This window comes from Myiozetetes cayanensis, unplaced genomic scaffold (genome assembly GCF_022539395.1).
Source record: "Myiozetetes cayanensis isolate MyiCay16 unplaced genomic scaffold, myiCay2020 scf2-11, whole genome shotgun sequence".
In the NCBI taxonomy this organism is placed as follows: Eukaryota; Metazoa; Chordata; class Aves; order Passeriformes; family Tyrannidae; genus Myiozetetes; species Myiozetetes cayanensis.
In genome coordinates, this window is record NW_026087411.1 from 109,594,998 (window position 1) to 109,613,842 (window position 18,845).

At 39.9% G+C, this 18,845-nt stretch overlaps 1 protein-coding gene across 3 annotated transcripts in view; it reads left to right on the forward strand.

Moving 5' to 3' along the window:
• RCAN2 (regulator of calcineurin 2) overlaps positions 1 to 18,845 on the forward strand; it is an 84,953-nt gene that overhangs the window by 33,023 nt on the left and 33,085 nt on the right. Inside the window, exon 1 of one of the 3 annotated variants that reach the window (XM_050315403.1) lies at positions 8,441 to 8,842. The exons of the other annotated variants lie outside the window; for them this stretch is intronic. Coding sequence (XP_050171360.1) covers positions 8,756 to 8,842 — 87 coding nt within the window. The 5' untranslated portion in view covers positions 8,441 to 8,755. Of the gene's footprint in view, positions 1 to 8,440; positions 8,843 to 18,845 lie in introns of those variants that run through there. 3 annotated transcript variants of the gene reach the window in all.

Sequence of the window (18,845 nt, forward strand, 5' to 3'; positions counted from 1 at the left end):
TTACAAGTTCACCAGTATCTTATAATTAATCAGATTTCTTTTTTTTTTTCTGATCATTCCCTAGGGGAAGCAAAAAACTTCCTTAGCAGATTTTTCATTTTACTTTAGAGCCCCTGGAGAAGATTTATATCTGACTTCTGGTCCCATATTATCTAATTTCCACCTCTCCTTTGAACCTAAATGAAAAAACAGTAGCAGAGAATTTATCAAAATTGAAGCCAGTGTCATCCGTCTGCAATGAAGACAAGAATTAATATTTGTATATTGAAAATTTTGAGTATCAGCACTTACTTTTCTTTGTCTGCAGTTGGATCAGGGGATTAACAGGAGAAGAGACTCTCTGGTTTAAAGTGTTTCAGCAAAATAAATACCCACCCTATAACATCAGGATAAAACAGCAGTTATGTAAGAAATCTATTATTCATTGCTTCATTATTTGCTGTCCGACTGCATGCTGTTTGACAGTGGACTTTTTTCTTTTTTCTTTTTTTTTCCTTCCCTTTGAACTGGACTGCTTTTGCTGGCTTGGCAGTAAACGCTGTTTTCTCTCAGCCCAGCCATTAAATCTCTCACCTGCGTGTGCTGTGCAGAGCTGCAGCTGAGAGATAAGGTTGGTCTCTCTCAGCAGTGAGCATTGGTATTCCAGGCTCTCCTTTCAAGGGCATTTTGCTGTGATGAGGTGTCTGAAATGACAAGGAAAACATACAGGCATGTTAAATACCTTTGCTAGTCTGAGACAAGTAAGGGTAAATGGAAATGATTTAAAAATACATTTTGAAACTGTTAACAGAGTTCGTGGGTAACTGCAAATCACAATTTTAGACAGGAGTATTACAGACCTATTCCAGCTGGCATCATCCATTAAATTACAACTAGGAATGGAGGGTACTTGTCCTGCCCAGCTTATGCTTAAAATCCAAATAAAACACAAAGGCTCTGAGCCCTTCTGAATGTGTGTTCCTGCATGTTCTTCATCTAAGGTCACAGAGGTAGTTAGTGAAAGATTGAATCCATTACTTCAGTGTCTTGTTTCTGTGCCAACCTCTGAGCACCTCCATCTTCCCACTGGCAACTGAGAAGGTGCCTGAGGTTCTGGAGTTTCCTGCAGAGCTCAGAGCACTGGCCTGGCACCCTGTGTGTGTGTGAGTCTCTTACAGGATCCATGTATGACCTGGGTTTAATTCTGTTTTCAAGTGCTGCAAGAGTAAACATATGTAAGCGCTTCACCTCTTTTTAGTCTTCGGTCATTATCACTTTCACAAAATCAAAGACAGCATAAAAATCTATCGATTAGAAATTCGCCTGGGAAAATCTGTTTTGCACATGCTCATAACATTGTCATGTGTTTACCAGCAGGTATCTGCTAGTAAACACTATAGCTCTGCCAGGGGAGGTTTAGCTCTGCCAGAGGAGGTTTAGGTTAGATATTAGGAAGAAATTCTTTACAGAGAGGCTAATCAGGCATTGGAATGGGCTGCCCAGGGAGGTGGTGGATTCTCACTTCCTGGAGGTATTTAAGAAGAGACTGGATGTGGCCCTTAGTGCCATACTCTAGTAACTGAGGTGGTAGTGGATCAGGGGTTGGATTTGATGATCTCAGAGGTCCTTTCCAACCCATCTGATTCTATGATTCTGTGGTCACCAATCCTGTCTAGCTATTGAAGAAACTGAGGCACAACGACTACTTCATATGTAGGATACAGTTCAGGATCAATTAAATTAAATTAAATTTAAATGACAGTTTATACATATATCCATATGCACCACATGCTTCTGTTGTAGTTGCTGGAAATCTTGTTGGCGTTTGGAGGTCAGAGAGCAATTCAGCCCTTCTTAAACTGCACATCAAGTGCCTGGTCAGCAAAATGCCTCTTTGAGAGTCCATAGAATGTACTGAACAAGGAGTGTGTTGAACAGTTGCCCAAATACTAAATGCTAATTTAAAAATCTTGAAGAACCTCCTGGGGCCCTCTGGCTGGTGGTTCAGAAGGGAAGGGTCTTCCAGAAGTCCTTGATCACGTTTGTCAAGCCCGTGCACGTGGCTTGGTTACCCTATAGCATCTCCCATTGCACTAGCTATTCATGCTGGAGCAATGGAATTAATTCCCAGTTCTTTTGTTTATACTGTCAATGTATATACCAGGATGTTTAGCTCTCCTAATTTAAAACTGGAACCTGTGCAATTTATCAATGATACTGTGCAGATAGTCTGCAGATAAATTTAGCTTACGCTGCAGGGTTATGATCCTCCTCTATTATCAGGGTTTCGTGTGTGTGTTGTGTATTCTGTAGGTGGCCATCAGTTCACCAAATGAATCAAGGGCATCCTGACTTCTGAACTGCAGCAGTTCATTTTACAAGAGAGAGGGTTTTGTAGTCTGGAACCATAACAGTTCTTTTTGTGTGTGTGGATCTGGCACAGATTTGTAACCATTTTGAGTAGGCAGAAGACACACGTATGGATTTCCACCCCCTCACACCTCCCCACATATACTTGGAAGCAAAGGACTATGAATGATACAGATAAAATAATTGAGCAATTCTGACTCACAGTTAAAACTTGTATGTAGCTAAATGAGACAGCAAAGTGATGCTGGCTAAATGACACAATTGTTTATGCAGTCACTGAAGTATTCTCGCTTCATCTGTGGGTCCTTGAGTTGCTTGATATTCTCTTTATTGAAGGACAAATCCTTCATAATGTTAACGATTTGTTTTGTTTTCCTCAACCCTCAGATTCTGAGATCTGTAAGTGTGACTAACAGAAATTGTTGCCCACAGAAAAGCAAAGTATCACTTACAATACAGAAAAGTTACTTTTCCAAAAATCAAGGCCAGCCAAGGCATTTTCCAAGCTCTAAAGTCTCTGCATGCATGAGGAACTTATTGATCCTAGGATTATTCTAAATTTAATTAAACTTCTGCTTTCTTTTCTAGTCTGGACAAAATTCTGTGTCTTTAAAAGTCTTCAAACCATAAGAATGATTATTTGTTATGAGAAGGGTGAATTAGAGCCCTTTTTTTTTCCACCATTGATGCCAGTTTGGGATTTGTAGAAACTTTAGTTTGGCAATCAAACTCATCTTGGAAAAATCAGTGATTTTGTAGCTGTTAGCTAGTTCATTGTTCCTTATTTACTGCAAATGCCAGTTAAATTTGCTGTCTGAAAGATATATTCCCAAACAGTTTGATGGCCATTGTGTTTGGGAATTAAGAGTGGGAATATTATTTCCAGGTAGCAGTGAATTCATCTAGTGTGGAGATGCTGGCTCATAGCATCAGGTAATGTATTTTATCTCACTTGCTTTCACATTTCCCTTAACTTTGGATGCATCTCTCTGAATTGTGTCCTGCAAGTGCCAACTTTTCAACCTTTAATATGTACAGAGTGTAAGCTGCACCACAGAGAGAGAGGAGCAAAAGTCCTGTCCTCAGATCCCAGTTCTTGGCCCAGATTCCCCTGCTCTGCTGTGTTGCTTGTGTGTTCCTCTGCCTGGATTTATCTGGTACTTCCATCCTTTTGGGGGTAATCTACTGTAGCAAGAGCCAATGCTCCCTGTCATAAGAAAAAAAAACTTATGCTTGTTCATTTTCCTTCTGTGGCTCAGCTGAACCCTACCCAGTCTTCAGCATTCCATTTTCTTCTAAGTCTTTGTGAAACACCTCTTTGAAGGAGCTAACTTCGCTCCTGAAGAATGTTTCTGGTTGGCCTTTCTTATCTTCTGCTGCAGACAGAGAAACTGGAAGAACTGTAATTTTTTTCTGGGCTTTTTTCCCTGGGCTTTTTTTCAGGCCTGTCTCTTATGTCACTGAATTTTTATATGGTTTTAAAAGTATTTATAATTCCATTAACATTATTTTTAATTGTAAATTATATTTGTAAATTTTGTAGATTATTTCTAAATTTGTACATTGTATTTGTAAAAATAAGTTCCTAGCAACAGGTAGGAGCATGGTTTAAATACTGTTGACTTGTGTAGCAGGCTGAATGAGATCAATAAAGATGCTCATCATTAAAAACATTTGAATCAACCATAATGTGAATCTATTTGCAGTGCTCCATTCAGGATCACAGGGTCACTGATGTGGGATTGCTTTTTATTTTTCTGGATTTGTACATTCACTTAATGTGGTTTGCACCTGCAAGCAGAGCTGCTACAGAAATAACCCCTCTAGTACTAGTAATAATGAGCACAAGCTTTATCCATTGAGCAAAAAAAATCATGCTTGCTTCTTAATTTAGCTGCTGGTTTTGGCTGCAACATGGCTGAGGTTACTGTGAGGTCCAGAGCCAGTGAAGTTTCCCTAAGGGTAAATCAGTAGTAGTTTACTTGCACAATGAAGGTTGGGATTTTGCAAAAGTTGTTTTGATGACTTGACAGTTGAGCTTGAAAAGTCTTAAATCCGTGGTTCTGCTTACATGTATTGAGCTGAGACACAGCCTTAAGTGCAGCAGAAAAACAACTCCAGGTTGTAGACTAGGACTGTGTTATCTCAGTCTCTGTACAAATCCAGAACACAAGATTGTCCCTGTCTGGAACAACATGGCTTATTTCCTGTCTGACTGGGGAAGCTTTTCGTCTTTTTAAAGGCTGATCCAAGTATTGATCATCATTCTAGTGATGCTGTGGGGTTACTCTGGGGCTTGTGAAGGAACAATACCACCTGGAATATTACTGTCGAGTTCTAGAAACTGTCTGTTGCCTATACCTGTAACTGTGAAAACCTCATGTTTCCATGCTCAGCCAAAATAATCACACATAGTGAGCAGTGCACATTTAATTCCCTGCACAATTGTTACTGTGCACAAAACCTGAAATGAATTGCGAAGCTTCTGAGTGACTGTTCAAAAATCTCCACTTTCTCTCCATTCTCAGAATTAGTGATTGTGGTCTAAACCCACTGTAAAATTGGTAGGGGATGGCAGTGGAGTTGTATCCTTTTGGATGCACTCACATCTGCATTCTAGTTCAAGTTGTTTTCTTTGGAAATGGTGTTCCACCTCTGGTGCTTTGGCTCATGTCACAGAGCACTCTGCATGTTGATCCTTCAGATGAACCTACACCAAAGGCTGCCTCCAGGGCTGCTTCTCCTGTGCTGCTGCTGGCTTCCAGTCCTCAGGGCTTACTAGACCAGCCTGAAAGAATCCCTCTTGGCATAGGTGTAGTGTTGATGTCAGGTCCTCACCACCAACTGTTTTACTTGGGGAAAAAAGTCTACTTGTGCTGATCAGTATTTATTAGTTATAGATATGTTGCCTAGCGTTTAGCTTTCAGCTGAAGCTTTTTGGTGTATACATGATCTACAAATCCTCTGGCTTAGCACCTGCCAACAAGAGAATGGCTTTCCTTGGACTCATGTTAGTGCAAAAACTGTGATTAGTAGCAGTTTGTGATCTGGAGAACCTACTCAGAGTATCAGTAATATGATGAAGTGCATGTGTGTCTATATCAATTTCTGTTTATTAAATCTGATGCTTTAAAATATGCATGAAATATGCCTTTATTTTTTCTTGGGAGTTTAGTGACCTGAATTTGGCCAGATCATCTAGAGCCAGAGTTAAGAATTTTTTTTGAAAGAAGTTGAGATGCTTTTTCTTTAAATTTGGTTGAAAAACAAGTCTCTTGAACTGTAGAAATAAGCCTATATTAATCAATTTTTAATTTTCCAATAATATATTTTTATTAACATTAGGTGAGGCTATAAGCAGTTGTACAATGCCATGAAAAAAATTTGATATAGGACTACAGGACACATAGGACTTGATTTCGAATGAGAAATGAGCAGTAACAAATAGAATATGACATATATTGAAAGATGTAAGTTGAAGTACTCAAAAGCTTTGTTGAGTTCTTCTGTTAGGTAATCTTTGTTTTTGAGACACAAAAACAACTAGGTTATCTTTGTAAAGAGCTCACTAAAATACCCTAGTGAGCCAGAGTGGTTTTTAAGGGGAAAAATTAGGTTATGCTTTGGAACAAGCAAGAAGAAGCAAAAAATGAAAGTAATTGTGATCTCAGTAAGGTTTCCTTACTCATATGGAGTGGAAAAATTGTGATGATTCTCTTTTGAAAGGAGATGAATAATAGAAGTACAGGAATAATCATGAAGTGGAACAGGTCAGTTAGCACATCAGGTACCAGTTTTTGTAAAAAGATTAAGGCTATTGAAATTTACAGGTGACAGTTTCACAAAAGTGAAAAAAGAAATTGTTATGGAACTATCCAGTGTAGCTCTATTTTGTAAGATCTTTTTCTCCATCAATGTGGAACCATGCTCAGGCTGGCCATTGCTTTCACTTTGGATGCCTTTATAGGCCTTAGTGACCAGCATTGTCTAATTCTTGATCTCTTCCTTTTTCAGATGTTTGTTGTTTTTGTCCTGTTGATCCATTACTGCTAAAACTTTCAGCAGGCTCAGATGCATATGACTCATCTTTGCTTTCAGTGTTTCCTTCCAGCTCTTTGATAACTACTTACTACATTCTCAGTTTTCTGGTGCTGTGATTTTTCCATTGCTGTCTGCGCAGACCTTCACTCAGGCATCTTTATGGCTTTTTCCTCTGTTTTCACATATATATTTTATTTGAATATATGAACTAAAGTTCCTCTAAACATGCATAAAAATGTTAACTTCATATTCTTTCTAAGAGGTGGTTTCCTATGGTTTATGAAAAATCTTGACAGTGATTAAGTAACCAGTGTACAAAGCAATTGATAATAATAAACAATATTGATTCATTTACTGCCTTTTGCTGCCATTTCTGTTGGTCGGCATAGTCTGGGTTTGTAAAATCTTTAGTGCTATGTTTCTGACCTGGTTCTGGATCTTAGTTTGTGATTATTGCTGAGGAGATTACTATAAATGTAAGTTAAAAAGTGGGAAAATTATTTAATGGAACTTAGAAAATAATATTTTGATAAGAGATCTTGGCTTTTCTGTGTCAACATCTAACCTCACTACCTGCTGGCAGGGATAAAGAGTGTGTCACTGGTCAGAGGGTGGCCTGTCATCAGCTGATCTGGAATTCCCAGCACTTAACAAATTTACAGTGCTGGCAAAAGAGTAAGGCAAGAGGCTGGGTTGGCTGGAAGCTCATCTGGAGCTGTGTCTGCTTTTAGATCTCCGAATGCACAGTTTTGGTGCAGACAACTTCATGTATTTCCCCTGTGTGTCTTCATTTTGAATTTCATCAAGGGTGTGGCAGTTTGCAGCCTGAACTGACTGTGGCTCAGTGTATGTGACTGAGTTTTAGACAACCTGGTTCAAGTGTCAGTAGCAAATTATGTGCGGCATCACAGAATGGGGTACAAGCTGCACCACCAGAATCACAGAATGGTTTGGTTGGAAGGGACCTTAAAGACCATCATGTTCCAACCCCCTGCCATGGGCAGGAACACCTTCCACTAGAACAGGTTGCTCAAAGCCTCATCCAGCCTGGCCTTGAAAACTTCCAGGGATGGGGCATCCACAGCTTTTCTTGGCTACCTGTACCAGTATCTCACCACCCTCACTGAACAGAGCATTTTCTTACACTGAGCTATCAGCTCTTCCTAGGTTCATATCAATAGTTACATATTTTAATTCTACCTGGTAACCTGATTTATCAATAAATGTCAATTCTAGGCCTACAAAAATTACAAGTAATTATGGATCACAAGAATGAAATGATAGAAATAACGGTGCCAGTCTGCGATAAAGATCACTTTGGAAGTCCCAAATTTGTAGATATTTTATTTCTATCATTAAAAAAATAAACTTGCAAAGAATAAGCAGACCCCTGAGTCAGCAGATGTAAAGCATCTTCACTTTACTCATATCTGGTTCTTTCAGTTGAACACTGTTATATTTGTGAAGGGTTAACCCCAAGGATGGATGGTATAGAGGCTTGCCTAGTGCGGGGCCCTAATTTCAAGGAAATTTTCATGTTCTGTTCTTTGAAGGGGTATTGACTTCCAAATCACACACCGACATGCCTCTGATCTTCCTGGGGATGAGTCATAGTGCAACGTGTATGTCGAAGCGCTGGGATCAAATTTGCAGTGTGTTGATCACTCCTGATGATAGGACTAGATGTTCTCTAATCCTGTGTGTGGGGTTATGGAGCGTGCCTTATTAAAAAAGAAGACTTAGAGCTATTAAAAGCAGAATGCTGATGTTTTTGTTGGTTTTTTTTTTTTTTCCATTAGTCCTCTGCTGTAGATTTTAAAGTATAGTAAAGTAACAAATGCCACCTTGAGCTTGGTGGCTTTAAATGCTGGGTTAATTTACACTCAGAGTGGAGCTTTCAGTGTCAGGCGATCTTTTTTTTTTTTTGCCAACATAAGCACTCAGCTGAAACAACAGCTATGACTCAGTTGACAGTGAACGCTGCTTGAATTGATTTAGTCCGAGTTCAGATTTAGCACATAATCATGTTCAATTTGATCCACCGTGCTGCCTAGAGATAAAAGGGGTTGAAAAAATAGATTTAGCTTATGTCAGTCTTTGTGGTGATGTCATTGCCATGAGAGATGGAATAGCGCTGTTACTATGCTCTGCCTGCTCAGTTGGTGGGTGTACGGGGGAAAGGCAAGGAGCAACTCAGTTTAGTGCAAAGAGCTCGTGCCGGAAGCTTGCAGTCATTGAGACAGAATTTTGGACTGTTCAGTTGCAGTACTGAACTGAAGATTTTTTTATTTATTTATTTGTTTTTTTTTTCCTCCCAACCGTTTGTTACTCTGAGCTTGCCTAACTCTGTGTTCAAAGGCGGGGGATGCCAGCCCGTAGCATGGACTGTGATGTTTCCACTCTGGTTGCCTGTGGGGTTGATGTGGAGATTTTTGCCAACCAAGAGGTTAAGGTATGAGCCTTCAGTTCTTTTGTTACAGATGCTTCTTAGAAAAGCCTTTGGGAGCAGTAGGCACTTTTATGTAGCAATTCAGAATAAGGAAGCAGATGAGATTCTACTGCAGTAGTAAAAAAAAATCGCAGTTAAAAAAAAAATCTGTTAATTAGGGGAGAAAAATACGGGAGAGGAATTGTGCCTGCTTTTTACTGTGTTTTGATAAGCTGAAAGAATAGGCTGGTGTTTACTCTTTAATGATATAAGAAATGGGTTATATAACTGACATCTGTGCATATGCATGTTTCATATTCATAAAAAAATCTTTCATTGTTAATTTTGTCAAGTTATTTTTAGTCCAGTGTCACTTTTTAGATGTCTTGCCATAAATGTTATTTATCAGTGTTGATAACCTTCAGATATTTTTACTCAGTTCAGCAGTAGCTCTTTCTTGCCTTCAGATTCAAATCATGTGTGCAAGTATAAATTTTTGCAAAGGGTTAAAAGTTTGTAGCAAGTGTTTTGGTGCATCTTCAATGTAACAGAACACAAAAAGTTGTGCATCTTGCATATCATATGAGTACCTGAAAAACAATGCTTAAATCTAAGACTTGATATGCTGGGCTCATAGTCTTTTAATTAGACAACTGCTGTAGAAAAGTCATTGTGTGTAATTGCTTAGTGTTGAAATCAATTATCTTTTTCATTTATTCTCATGTTACTGCAAGAAAATCACTGCAAATTAAGTTTGAAAGAGGAATTTTAAGTATGCTTTTCACAGATCATCTGAAAGAGCTCACAGACATAATACAGTGTTATTCAGCAGTTTATTTAAAGGACAAAGGTACAGAGAAAATTAGTTTCTAATCTGATTGTTCCTAGTATTGAAAGAATGGAACAGGGTAAAAAGGATTTACAAATTGGAGGTCAAACTTTGAATCTCTGTTCTGCTTGATTCTGAATGAAGCAGTGAAGCCAGTGGAAATATCTGGAAATAAAACTACTTTGATTTGCAAGAGGTTATGACGATTTTTATTTCCTTGTTAGTTTGTTACCAGGTGAGATCATGTATAGTTTGCACAAATGCTTTTGTGTTGGCAGTAAGAGATGCTTCTTAATTTAAGAAGCTTTTCCCTAACAGTTTCATACTGGATTTAGAGATGAAACAGTGAGTAATTCAGAGGAATGATTCAGATGAGCAGTTTTGCCTGCACTGGGACATGTTTCCTGTATTATTTTGAAGCAGTAAAATGTTCATCTGCTTATTCCTTTGCTCTTTGTCTTTTTTTTTTTTTTACTTAACATATTTTTTAACGTGTAGGATTTACAGTTGCATTGATATGAACTTGTATCTGGATCAGCTGTCTTTTAGTATATGGTGCGTGTTCAGTGTAAGACTATGCAAAGAAATCAAAGTTGTAGTGAGCTTCTTGTATCCTTATTCATATTTTAGTAGCATTGAAAAAGCAAAATTTTGGCTTCCATAAATCAGTGGAAAGCATTCTATTGACTTGGGCAAGACTTTGATCAGCCTTATTTAAGCTGCAGCATCTGGAAAGTGTGGGCCAGGAACATGAGATAAAAGAGAACAAAAGGGTTACAGAGACGTTGCAGTTGCAGGAATTGCAGTCTCTTTCATGTTACTTGGTCTTCCTGTACCTTGTTTGCTCTGGTTAAAACTGCCGGGTTTTGTGGTTGTTTTTCCCTTATGTCTGAATTAAAATGTTGATTGCAAAGACTTTGGGTATATTTACAGTGGGGACTGCACTGCAGACTGCACTGCAGTTCAGAAATGCTAAGTCTACTTAGAAGTTGCCTGGCTTAGATGCTGCCAGCAGTGTGTCCTGCGTGACCCAGAGCTCACTGCGGGCTCATTTCCACCCAGTTGTCACCAAACTGCTGCCCAAGCCTGGCCAGCTCTGTGCTCATCCCCGGGCTCTCCGCACAGCAGCCGGCAGTGTGGGCATCCTCTTTGTGAAAGTTTCAGTGCTACTGGTAGTTTAAAGGTAAAGAGAGACCTACTGCTCTTGGATCGCTCCCAGGAGAACTGCTGGGAAGAAAAGAGGATTTTTTTGTGTGTGCCTGAAAGAGGGGTTCACTTCAAGGTCGGGTTTTTTGTTGTGACTGTATGGTCACAGTCAGCATAAAAATGTTTATGTGACTTTGATAGGATGGGGAACATCAAACTTTAGGGTTAAAATGGGAAGAGGCTGTTTCTGAGAAGCGATGGGGATGGAAGTTGAAGTTAAAGGAGCAAAGGAGAGCACAGAAATCCTGCCTTCGCTCCTGCCCTGTTCTCCCATGAGTATCCACCCCTTTGTCCAGCCCTTGTGCAGGTCAGCAGGAAGGCACGATTAGCATTGACAGCTGAAGTCTAGGCTATTGTCCCTTCCATTTTCTTCTCCAATAAAGCTTTTCATGTAGGGGGAAGTTTATTAGAAGGGAACCTTCTGGCTGTGTGAAGGGAACGTTCCTTCAGCGGTGGAACAGATATTAATGATTTTACGATACATGTGGTGCTGGGTGAGATTTGCTCAAGTGAACTATTAGTCCTGTAGAAGTAGTTCTCTGATGTCAACTAGGACTGGTTTTAGGGTTTAGGATATGCTTACAGCATATCTCACTTTATTTCAGTTTAGGTTCAGAAGTGATGTGAGGCTTGGGAGAAGGATGCTGTCTGCAGTGAGACACTGCTCTCTCATGAGGCTCGGAAGAAGGATGCTGATTGCAGGGAGCCATGATTCTCCTGTGAGGCTTGGGAGAGGGATGTTTGCTGCAGGGAGCCATCCCTTTGCCACTTGTGGTGTGGGATTTGGCTGCTCCTGGGGGATGGAAGGGGGTGCCAAGCCCGCAGTAGCAGAGATCAGTGTGTTCAGGCTCTGGAGCTGCAGCTCTTGCTGCAGGTGGCAGTGGGGACTCCTTGAAGTTGCCAGCTCTCAAGAGCACTGGCCCTTCAGTGCTGGGCAGTTCTTACACAGAGCTGACACTGGGCACAGGGCTTGGAGCTCTCCAGCTTATTGCTGCTTTTCCACCCATGGAAGTAACCTTGTTGTAGGCACTGTGCTCTTAGCATCTGGCAGTCAGGCTTGGAAACACTCTTTTTTCCATTTGGCCTCTGGAACAGGGGAGCAATTGCTTAGTACTGAAGGCAAAGCCTTTTAGTTGCAGCATTTGGAGAGTCTCATCCTTTCAACAAACAAAGGTTTGTATGGCTGCCCTGGAAATGGCAGCTGGCTCACAGCACTGGCACTGTTGGTTTGCCATCCATGAACCCGTCCAACCAGCCTCTCAGCTTTGATCAGCTAGCTGCTGCTTTGAATTGTCTTTTCTAATCCAAAAATTGGGTCATGCTAATTAACATGTTACTGACTGTACAGTGCTGGTAGGTCAGGAGCTGGTGAAGTTGAGAAGGCAACCACAGAAGTCACAAAGTGCAGTTCTGCTTTGAAGTTCACCTGGATAATTAAAATTCTTCTTTCAGTGCCCCTAGATGATAATTTTATGTAATGATCTTTATTACATAAGCAATTAGTTAATGAATATCTTGTTTATTTCTAATAGAGAATTCCAGACATCACTGAAACAGTGGCAGAGAATTTAAAACTCCTGCTTCTTACTCTAAGCAACATGTTCTTACATGATTGATTCTCTCTTCAGTTATGCTCATATGCACCATTCTCCTCGAAGCAAGGTAGGAGTGGGACAACGTGGCACTAATGAACTGAGAAGAAATACTAATGATCCATCTGGATCACATTTGTGTCTGAAGACAGTAATGTAAAGTCATGTTGATGGGGCCATTATCTTAATGCAGGAAAAAACAACGTGGACAGGAGCCAGGCAGCAAAGGGAAACAGTAGAAATAGTTACACTGTTTTGACCATATTGCTTTGGAGGATTAAATCCCATTGGAGCAGGATCTCTGTCAATCTGTAAACTCATTACTCAGTTCCAACGCTCCAGCGAACACCCTGCTAATAGGAATTGTTTGGGATGGATGGGCTGGAGGTCAGTCACTGCCCTGCAGCTGCCTTTGAGAGGTTTAGCAGACTAAACTTCTGAGGTCTGGAGGGCAAAAGCACACCAGATGCTTGTGGTTTTTGCTCTCCACTTCAACTCTCCGCTTGTACAAGTGGCTCATTTACAAAGATGTTCTGAGGTTTAAAGTTTAAGTGGTCTAAGATTAGAGTCAAGTGAAGAAAGCTGTAGGAAAAGGAGTGGAGCTGCCCCTCTAGATGCTGCCAGCTGTCCAGTGGCAGAAAGCATGACTTGCTGGGAGAGTTTCTGGGTTTCGTTGTTTAAATTCTTCTCCTTAGCCATGTGAGCTTGGTTTGTGGGAAGAGACTGTTGCACAGTCATAAGACTCCACAGACAGACTATAAGGAGGGAGCCAAACAGCAGCATGACTACCAAAAATACCCTGATGGCTTGAAAGGTCTGCTTTATAACTTCTGTTGGCATTTTCTGTAGCTGGTAGTTATTTCTATTTGCAAATAAGATTGTGTCTGTGAAATCTGCAGGATCCAATAGTTCTGCTGGAGAAAAAAAACCGTACATGTCTTTTGATTTGTGCTTACTGTCTGTCTTCATCTAGAGTAAGCAATAAAGAGGAGCTTCCCGGATGCCACAGTGCTGTTTCCAGCACAGTGACCCGGCTGTGGGCCTCAGTGTCAGCACTGAGAGACTCTGAGCCAGCAAACCTGGGGCTCACTGAGGTGCTGCTCATAACCTGTGTTGCAGACACTTTGCCTTTGTCTTTCTAACAGGCTCTTGTGAAGGCAGCTAAACTCTTTGAGAAGTTTCCAAAGAAGTGAAACAGTGGTAAGGTGTCTAAGGGTCATGATGTGTGCCCTTTAGGCTTACCTTCAATTGCTTGTATTTGCTTTTCCCTTGACTCAGAAGAGGGGAATGCTGCTGTTTCACCAGAGGTCAGTGGCAGCTGCAGGTTCTTATGCAGCTGTGAATATGGACAAGCTTTCTGTTTCTCCTTCTTGACCCTTTTAATGCTAACAGTGAACAGCAGTTTTGTATTTTCTCTGATCCTCCTTTCTGTTGGAAGTCACGTGAAGATATTTCCCCTTCATAAGGATAACTAAACAATGAGCAATTTCTCATAAATAACAGCTAGAATGCACTGGTGGAAGGTGCAGCATTAATCCAAGATAGGTAATAAGGTAAGATGGACCTTGTAATTATGCTGATAAATAGCCTAGCCTATGTAAGGAGCGAGGAAGAGATGATGATTTTCTTCAGCAGATTTGAAGAATTAATCAGTACAGCTAAAAATTGAGGTACTTGTAATACAGATACAAGTGTGATACTGATTTGTCATTAAATAATTACTGTGGTTAGAATTCCCAGAAGAACCTAGAGAGGTGAAGTACCCAAATTCTTTCTTTTTCTCAAAAAGAAAAATAAAATCTAGGACGATTTCACGTCTATAGTGATCAAATCTCATTCTCCTCTGAAGGTGCTTTATATGTGCACTCTTTTGTCTCAGATTTTACTGGTGCTGTTTGCTGCTGCTTAGCATGACTAAGCTTTGATACTGAGTGAAGTTGCAGGTTCTGAGGCAGAGGTCTGCACCAACCTTGTATGTACCTTTTCTGGTTTTGTTTTTTGCTTGTAGACCAATGTACATGGGTTATGGTTGGACAGTTCTTCCTTTAATATTTTCTAGGGGTGATTCCACCAAAAGCCTTAAATAATCTACGCAGTTCTGATCGTTCATGCGCTGAACAGCCTGTTTGCTTTGGAAGATGTTATCTAATCATGTGCTGGCGTGCAGACAACCGTGACAGTCTGGTCTTGAGCAGAGAATTCTTCCTTGGCAAAGAGATGCTAAAGAAGAAGACTACCACAGTTTATCAAACACTTGGCTAACACATACGCTGCCAAGGTCCAGAAACTGGCCAAGCAAAGCTTCCAGTCAGTGCTCAGTTGCTGGCAGAGTGTGTGTTTTCCATTCCCGTATTAACAGTGCTACCAGCTTTGTGTGCAAGAGCTTTCCGTGAAAATTTCCCCCGTTAATATGACTAAGTGTCAGTAAGCACCTTCTCCTTGTAAAGGCCAACAGAATTAAAATTTCCCCCGTGGGAGATTTCTGAGACTGTACTGTCCAACCCTCCTTGTAGTAACTGTATTTACTGACTTCTAGTGTTGAGTCTTGACTCTTGTGTTTGTTGTAGGTCACACAGCTGAGCCTCAGTTGCTGCCAGTGTGAGGCTTGACAGCTTAGCTGCTCTCTGCACTAAGTGCAGTATAGGGTATTGCACAGTTAATTTTTTTTTGCCAAATAGTAAACTTCTCCCATTTTTTTTCCTCATTGCCATTGCTTCTAAAATGCATGTGCAGCCACTGAGTTTGCCTCCAGTCTGTTTTCCATCTCGAATTCAGGTTGATTTTTGCTTTGTTCCTATCAATTCCTGAAAGCACAGACCCACCTTCTCATAACGTCAGCGTTCTCGGGATGTGTTTAACTGTCCCCATGTGGAATTTCTGTTTGTTGCTGAATCAAGGAGAAGCCTCTGGTTGTAGCAGCTCTGATGGAGTAAACAGCCCCGTTGTCCTTGCAGAATGGAAAACCAGCTGGATGGGCTGGGTGCTGCAGCAGCATCTCCATGGCAGCGTGTCTGTTCTGTACACCTGGAGTTGGTGAAAAACCTCAAAGTGGTGTTACAGATAAAAAGTTCCAAGTATTCTCATTTGCAGATGGAGAATTAAGGAACCAGGAAGTAAGTTTTCTGATTAGGAAACTGGATTTGAATGAATCAGAGCTGGTGTAATTAGCAGCCCTTGGTTTTAACAATCAGATTCTGTAGATGTTCAATCTCAAATGTTATTGAGCAGTAGATGTTTTCCAGAGAGCAAGGAGCTTTGCTTACTTAATAGATGGCTTTGGTTTTTTTGTTTGTTTGTTTGGTTTTGGTTTTTATTGTTGTTGTTTTTATTTGTTTGTTTTTTAACTAGCCCAAACTTGCTACTTTTCATAATCTGCATTAGAGACTGACTTTATCTTGCAGGATGGCTTCATATTTTGCAGGAGCAATGTATTGCAGCATGGAAGAGCCTCCAGTTTTGCAGCACCAGATACTCCCATCTGTTGAAATAATAGTCACTGAGCTGAGAAACCCAATGAACCTGTTGTGCTCAGAGCAGTAGCAACAGGCAGCTGTACAGGGGAATTTCTGCAGCTCAGTTTGTCACTCGCAGAAGAATCTCTCCTGTAGTGAGTAATATGCTGGCCATGAAAAGGTGGAGGCATTCATACAGCTGAATCATGCAGCATGACTTCTGCTGTGTTATACCCATGACTTGGCCAGAGAAGGGGTAACCTTGCAGAAATCTCACTTGTTCTTTTATTCATGTAGGTCAGATGTGCTGGTGTGAGGCAGATGAACAAGTTATGGTAAAAAAACCCCTGCTAATCCTCTCAGTAAAAGAAATTCCATTTATGGAGGAGATAAGAAGATTATTGTTTTATTAGCTGTACAAATCTTATTCAAACTTTACCAACCCCAAGTTTCATCATCCTTTGCTGTATATTCTCTTGCCCATTGATAAGGTTCGTTCAATTTTGGCCATTTTTCCATGTTTCTTAGAGAAAAACAATAACTAAACCACTAAGAATAAAAGTTTTTTCATTATCTAAATAATTAGACCTATACTGGGAAATTTGTTTTAACCACCACTTCTCTGTGGCTGGAGGAACATTTATTTAAGAAAAGCAAATATCTTTAAGGGCCAGGTCAGAGGCAGAAGTCCTCCAAGCTGTGGTTTTAACCTGAGGGAGGAGGAAAGAAGTTGTTTAAGCAAAATGTGGCTGAAATGAGGAAGGGGATCATGGGGTTTCAGAGGATGGAAGTTATGGTGAAGAAGGGCCTCTGTGGTGAAAGACCAAGAGTGGAGAAAACCCTTGTGGAGGCTGGGGAAGGGAAGGCAGGTTGTGGCAGGACTTCTGACTGAGAGGATGATAATCACAGGGAAGTCAGGATGGAGGGAGAGTTGATGAAAACAAGAATAATCAATGGAAGACCAAGGTGGGAACAGATGACTGACTTCTCATGCTGTAGTGGAATTATTTAAGGGCAGAAGATGACACAAGATGCCAGAAAAACCCATTGATAGTCTAAAAAAGGAAGACTTCGTGACAAAGCTCTCACCAGGCAGGTGTTAGCATCATTAAAACCTTAGTTAAATTAATCTTGACAGCTTTCTACTTTCCTGACAGCATCTTCCACCTCCAGGTAACAAAATCCCTTTGTGAACTGTTAACTCTGGGCTGCTGCCGCTCTCCTTTCAACATCCTCCACAGAATTTTTTGCTGTTAAATGTCTCATAAGGAATTAAATGATTGAATATGGATAGACTAAGCTACATATACATACATGGGACACAAAATATTTTGTAAAGCTCACCAAAAAAAATCAAATGTATTTTTTTAATATATCTTATTCCTGCCTTCTCTGTCTTTCTGCTTCATCCTTCTGGAATGCAAGAAGGAACTGTGTGTTTTCCCTTGTTTTTGTTCAGTGTGGTAGATGATACTAAAAACAAATAATAATTTCTAAACTGTTTAAAGTAAGTGATACACTAAGATGTGATATATCAAATAATGAAAATGTTCTGGGTGTATTTTTTGGCAAATGGAGGTAGGTAATTTTATTTGATTTTCTGTTTTGATTTTATCAGTTAAGGAAGAAATTATTAGTGGCAAGTCCTGCTGGGGAAAATTATTTTGAAGAAAGCTTTTGAAATAAAGGAAAACTTTTTTGAAAAGACATTTTGAACAACCTTATGGAGCTGGTAAATAGTGTCTCCTAAGAAGATTATCTGGTAGACCAAGAAGTACATGAGAATTAGCAGCTAAGGAGGCACTTTTGAATGCATAATGGAGATTATCTATCCTGATGCAAAGGACAGATGGGACATGCATTAAGAGACTATTAGAGCTAGATCAGATACCCCTTTTGCTTTACAGCAGTTTAAGGATTCATGTGTATATATGTATATATAGTTGTATAAATCATATGTGCAAAATCACAAAATAAATTTCAATTAGCAGAGGTTTTAAATAAGAACAAGGAAAGTCTTGTGATGTATAAAAATTAAGAGGAAAAAGAATGTGCAAATCCATTAACAACAAGATACATAATGTGGGGAAAGTTATGGTGTGACTGATTTTATGTGTATTATATAAAGGGCTTGAAAGATAATCAGCTAAATTAACAGAAAAAAATCCCAACCCTAGTAGTGGCCAGAGCAGGGAAAAACTGCTAAAAATATGTCAGTAAGACATTTATTTAAGTGTACAGGATGTGCTAAAATCTACCTAAGAATGCTTAAGGATGTAGTTGAAATAATTATTTACTATATGAAATTATCTTTGAGAATTCATAGGTTACATAGAGACTGCTGAGGATGGGAGATGGAAAGAAAGAAATAGCATTTGTGTTTAAAAGGATGAGGGGGAAAAAGGCCTGGATAATTGCAGGTTATTTTTATCTGACTTGAATTTTGGAAATAACTTTGTAAGTACTTTGGAAGTAATTAGGCCTGGATTGTCTAGACCAAATCATGTGAAACCAATATGCCTTCCTTGTTTGGCAGGGCAGCAGGGTAAGTGGGATAAAAGAGATGTGGAATGTAGATATTTTGACTGAAACTTTCACACTGTTGAAGTAATTTCCATAAGTAATCTACATTCTAAATATAATTTCCGTAAGGTGGGTGCATAGTTGTCTACAGGATGTCTAAACCAGAACCAGTTTGTTCTCAAGTGGTGAAGACATTTAAGTAGATAAGCTCACAAGTTTCTTCCTGGAACCAGGTTGAGATTAATGACAGTAGTCAACAGAGAAAAACCTTAACAAACGTGTGGATGACAGTGTTCTGGTGGGGCAGGGTCAAAATTCTGAACAACCTTTAATTAAGCAACAGGATGAAATTTAAGTGCAAAGAAGAACACATGGAAAGAAATCAAAGTCACAGCTCTATAAAAAAAATCAATCCATATGTAAAC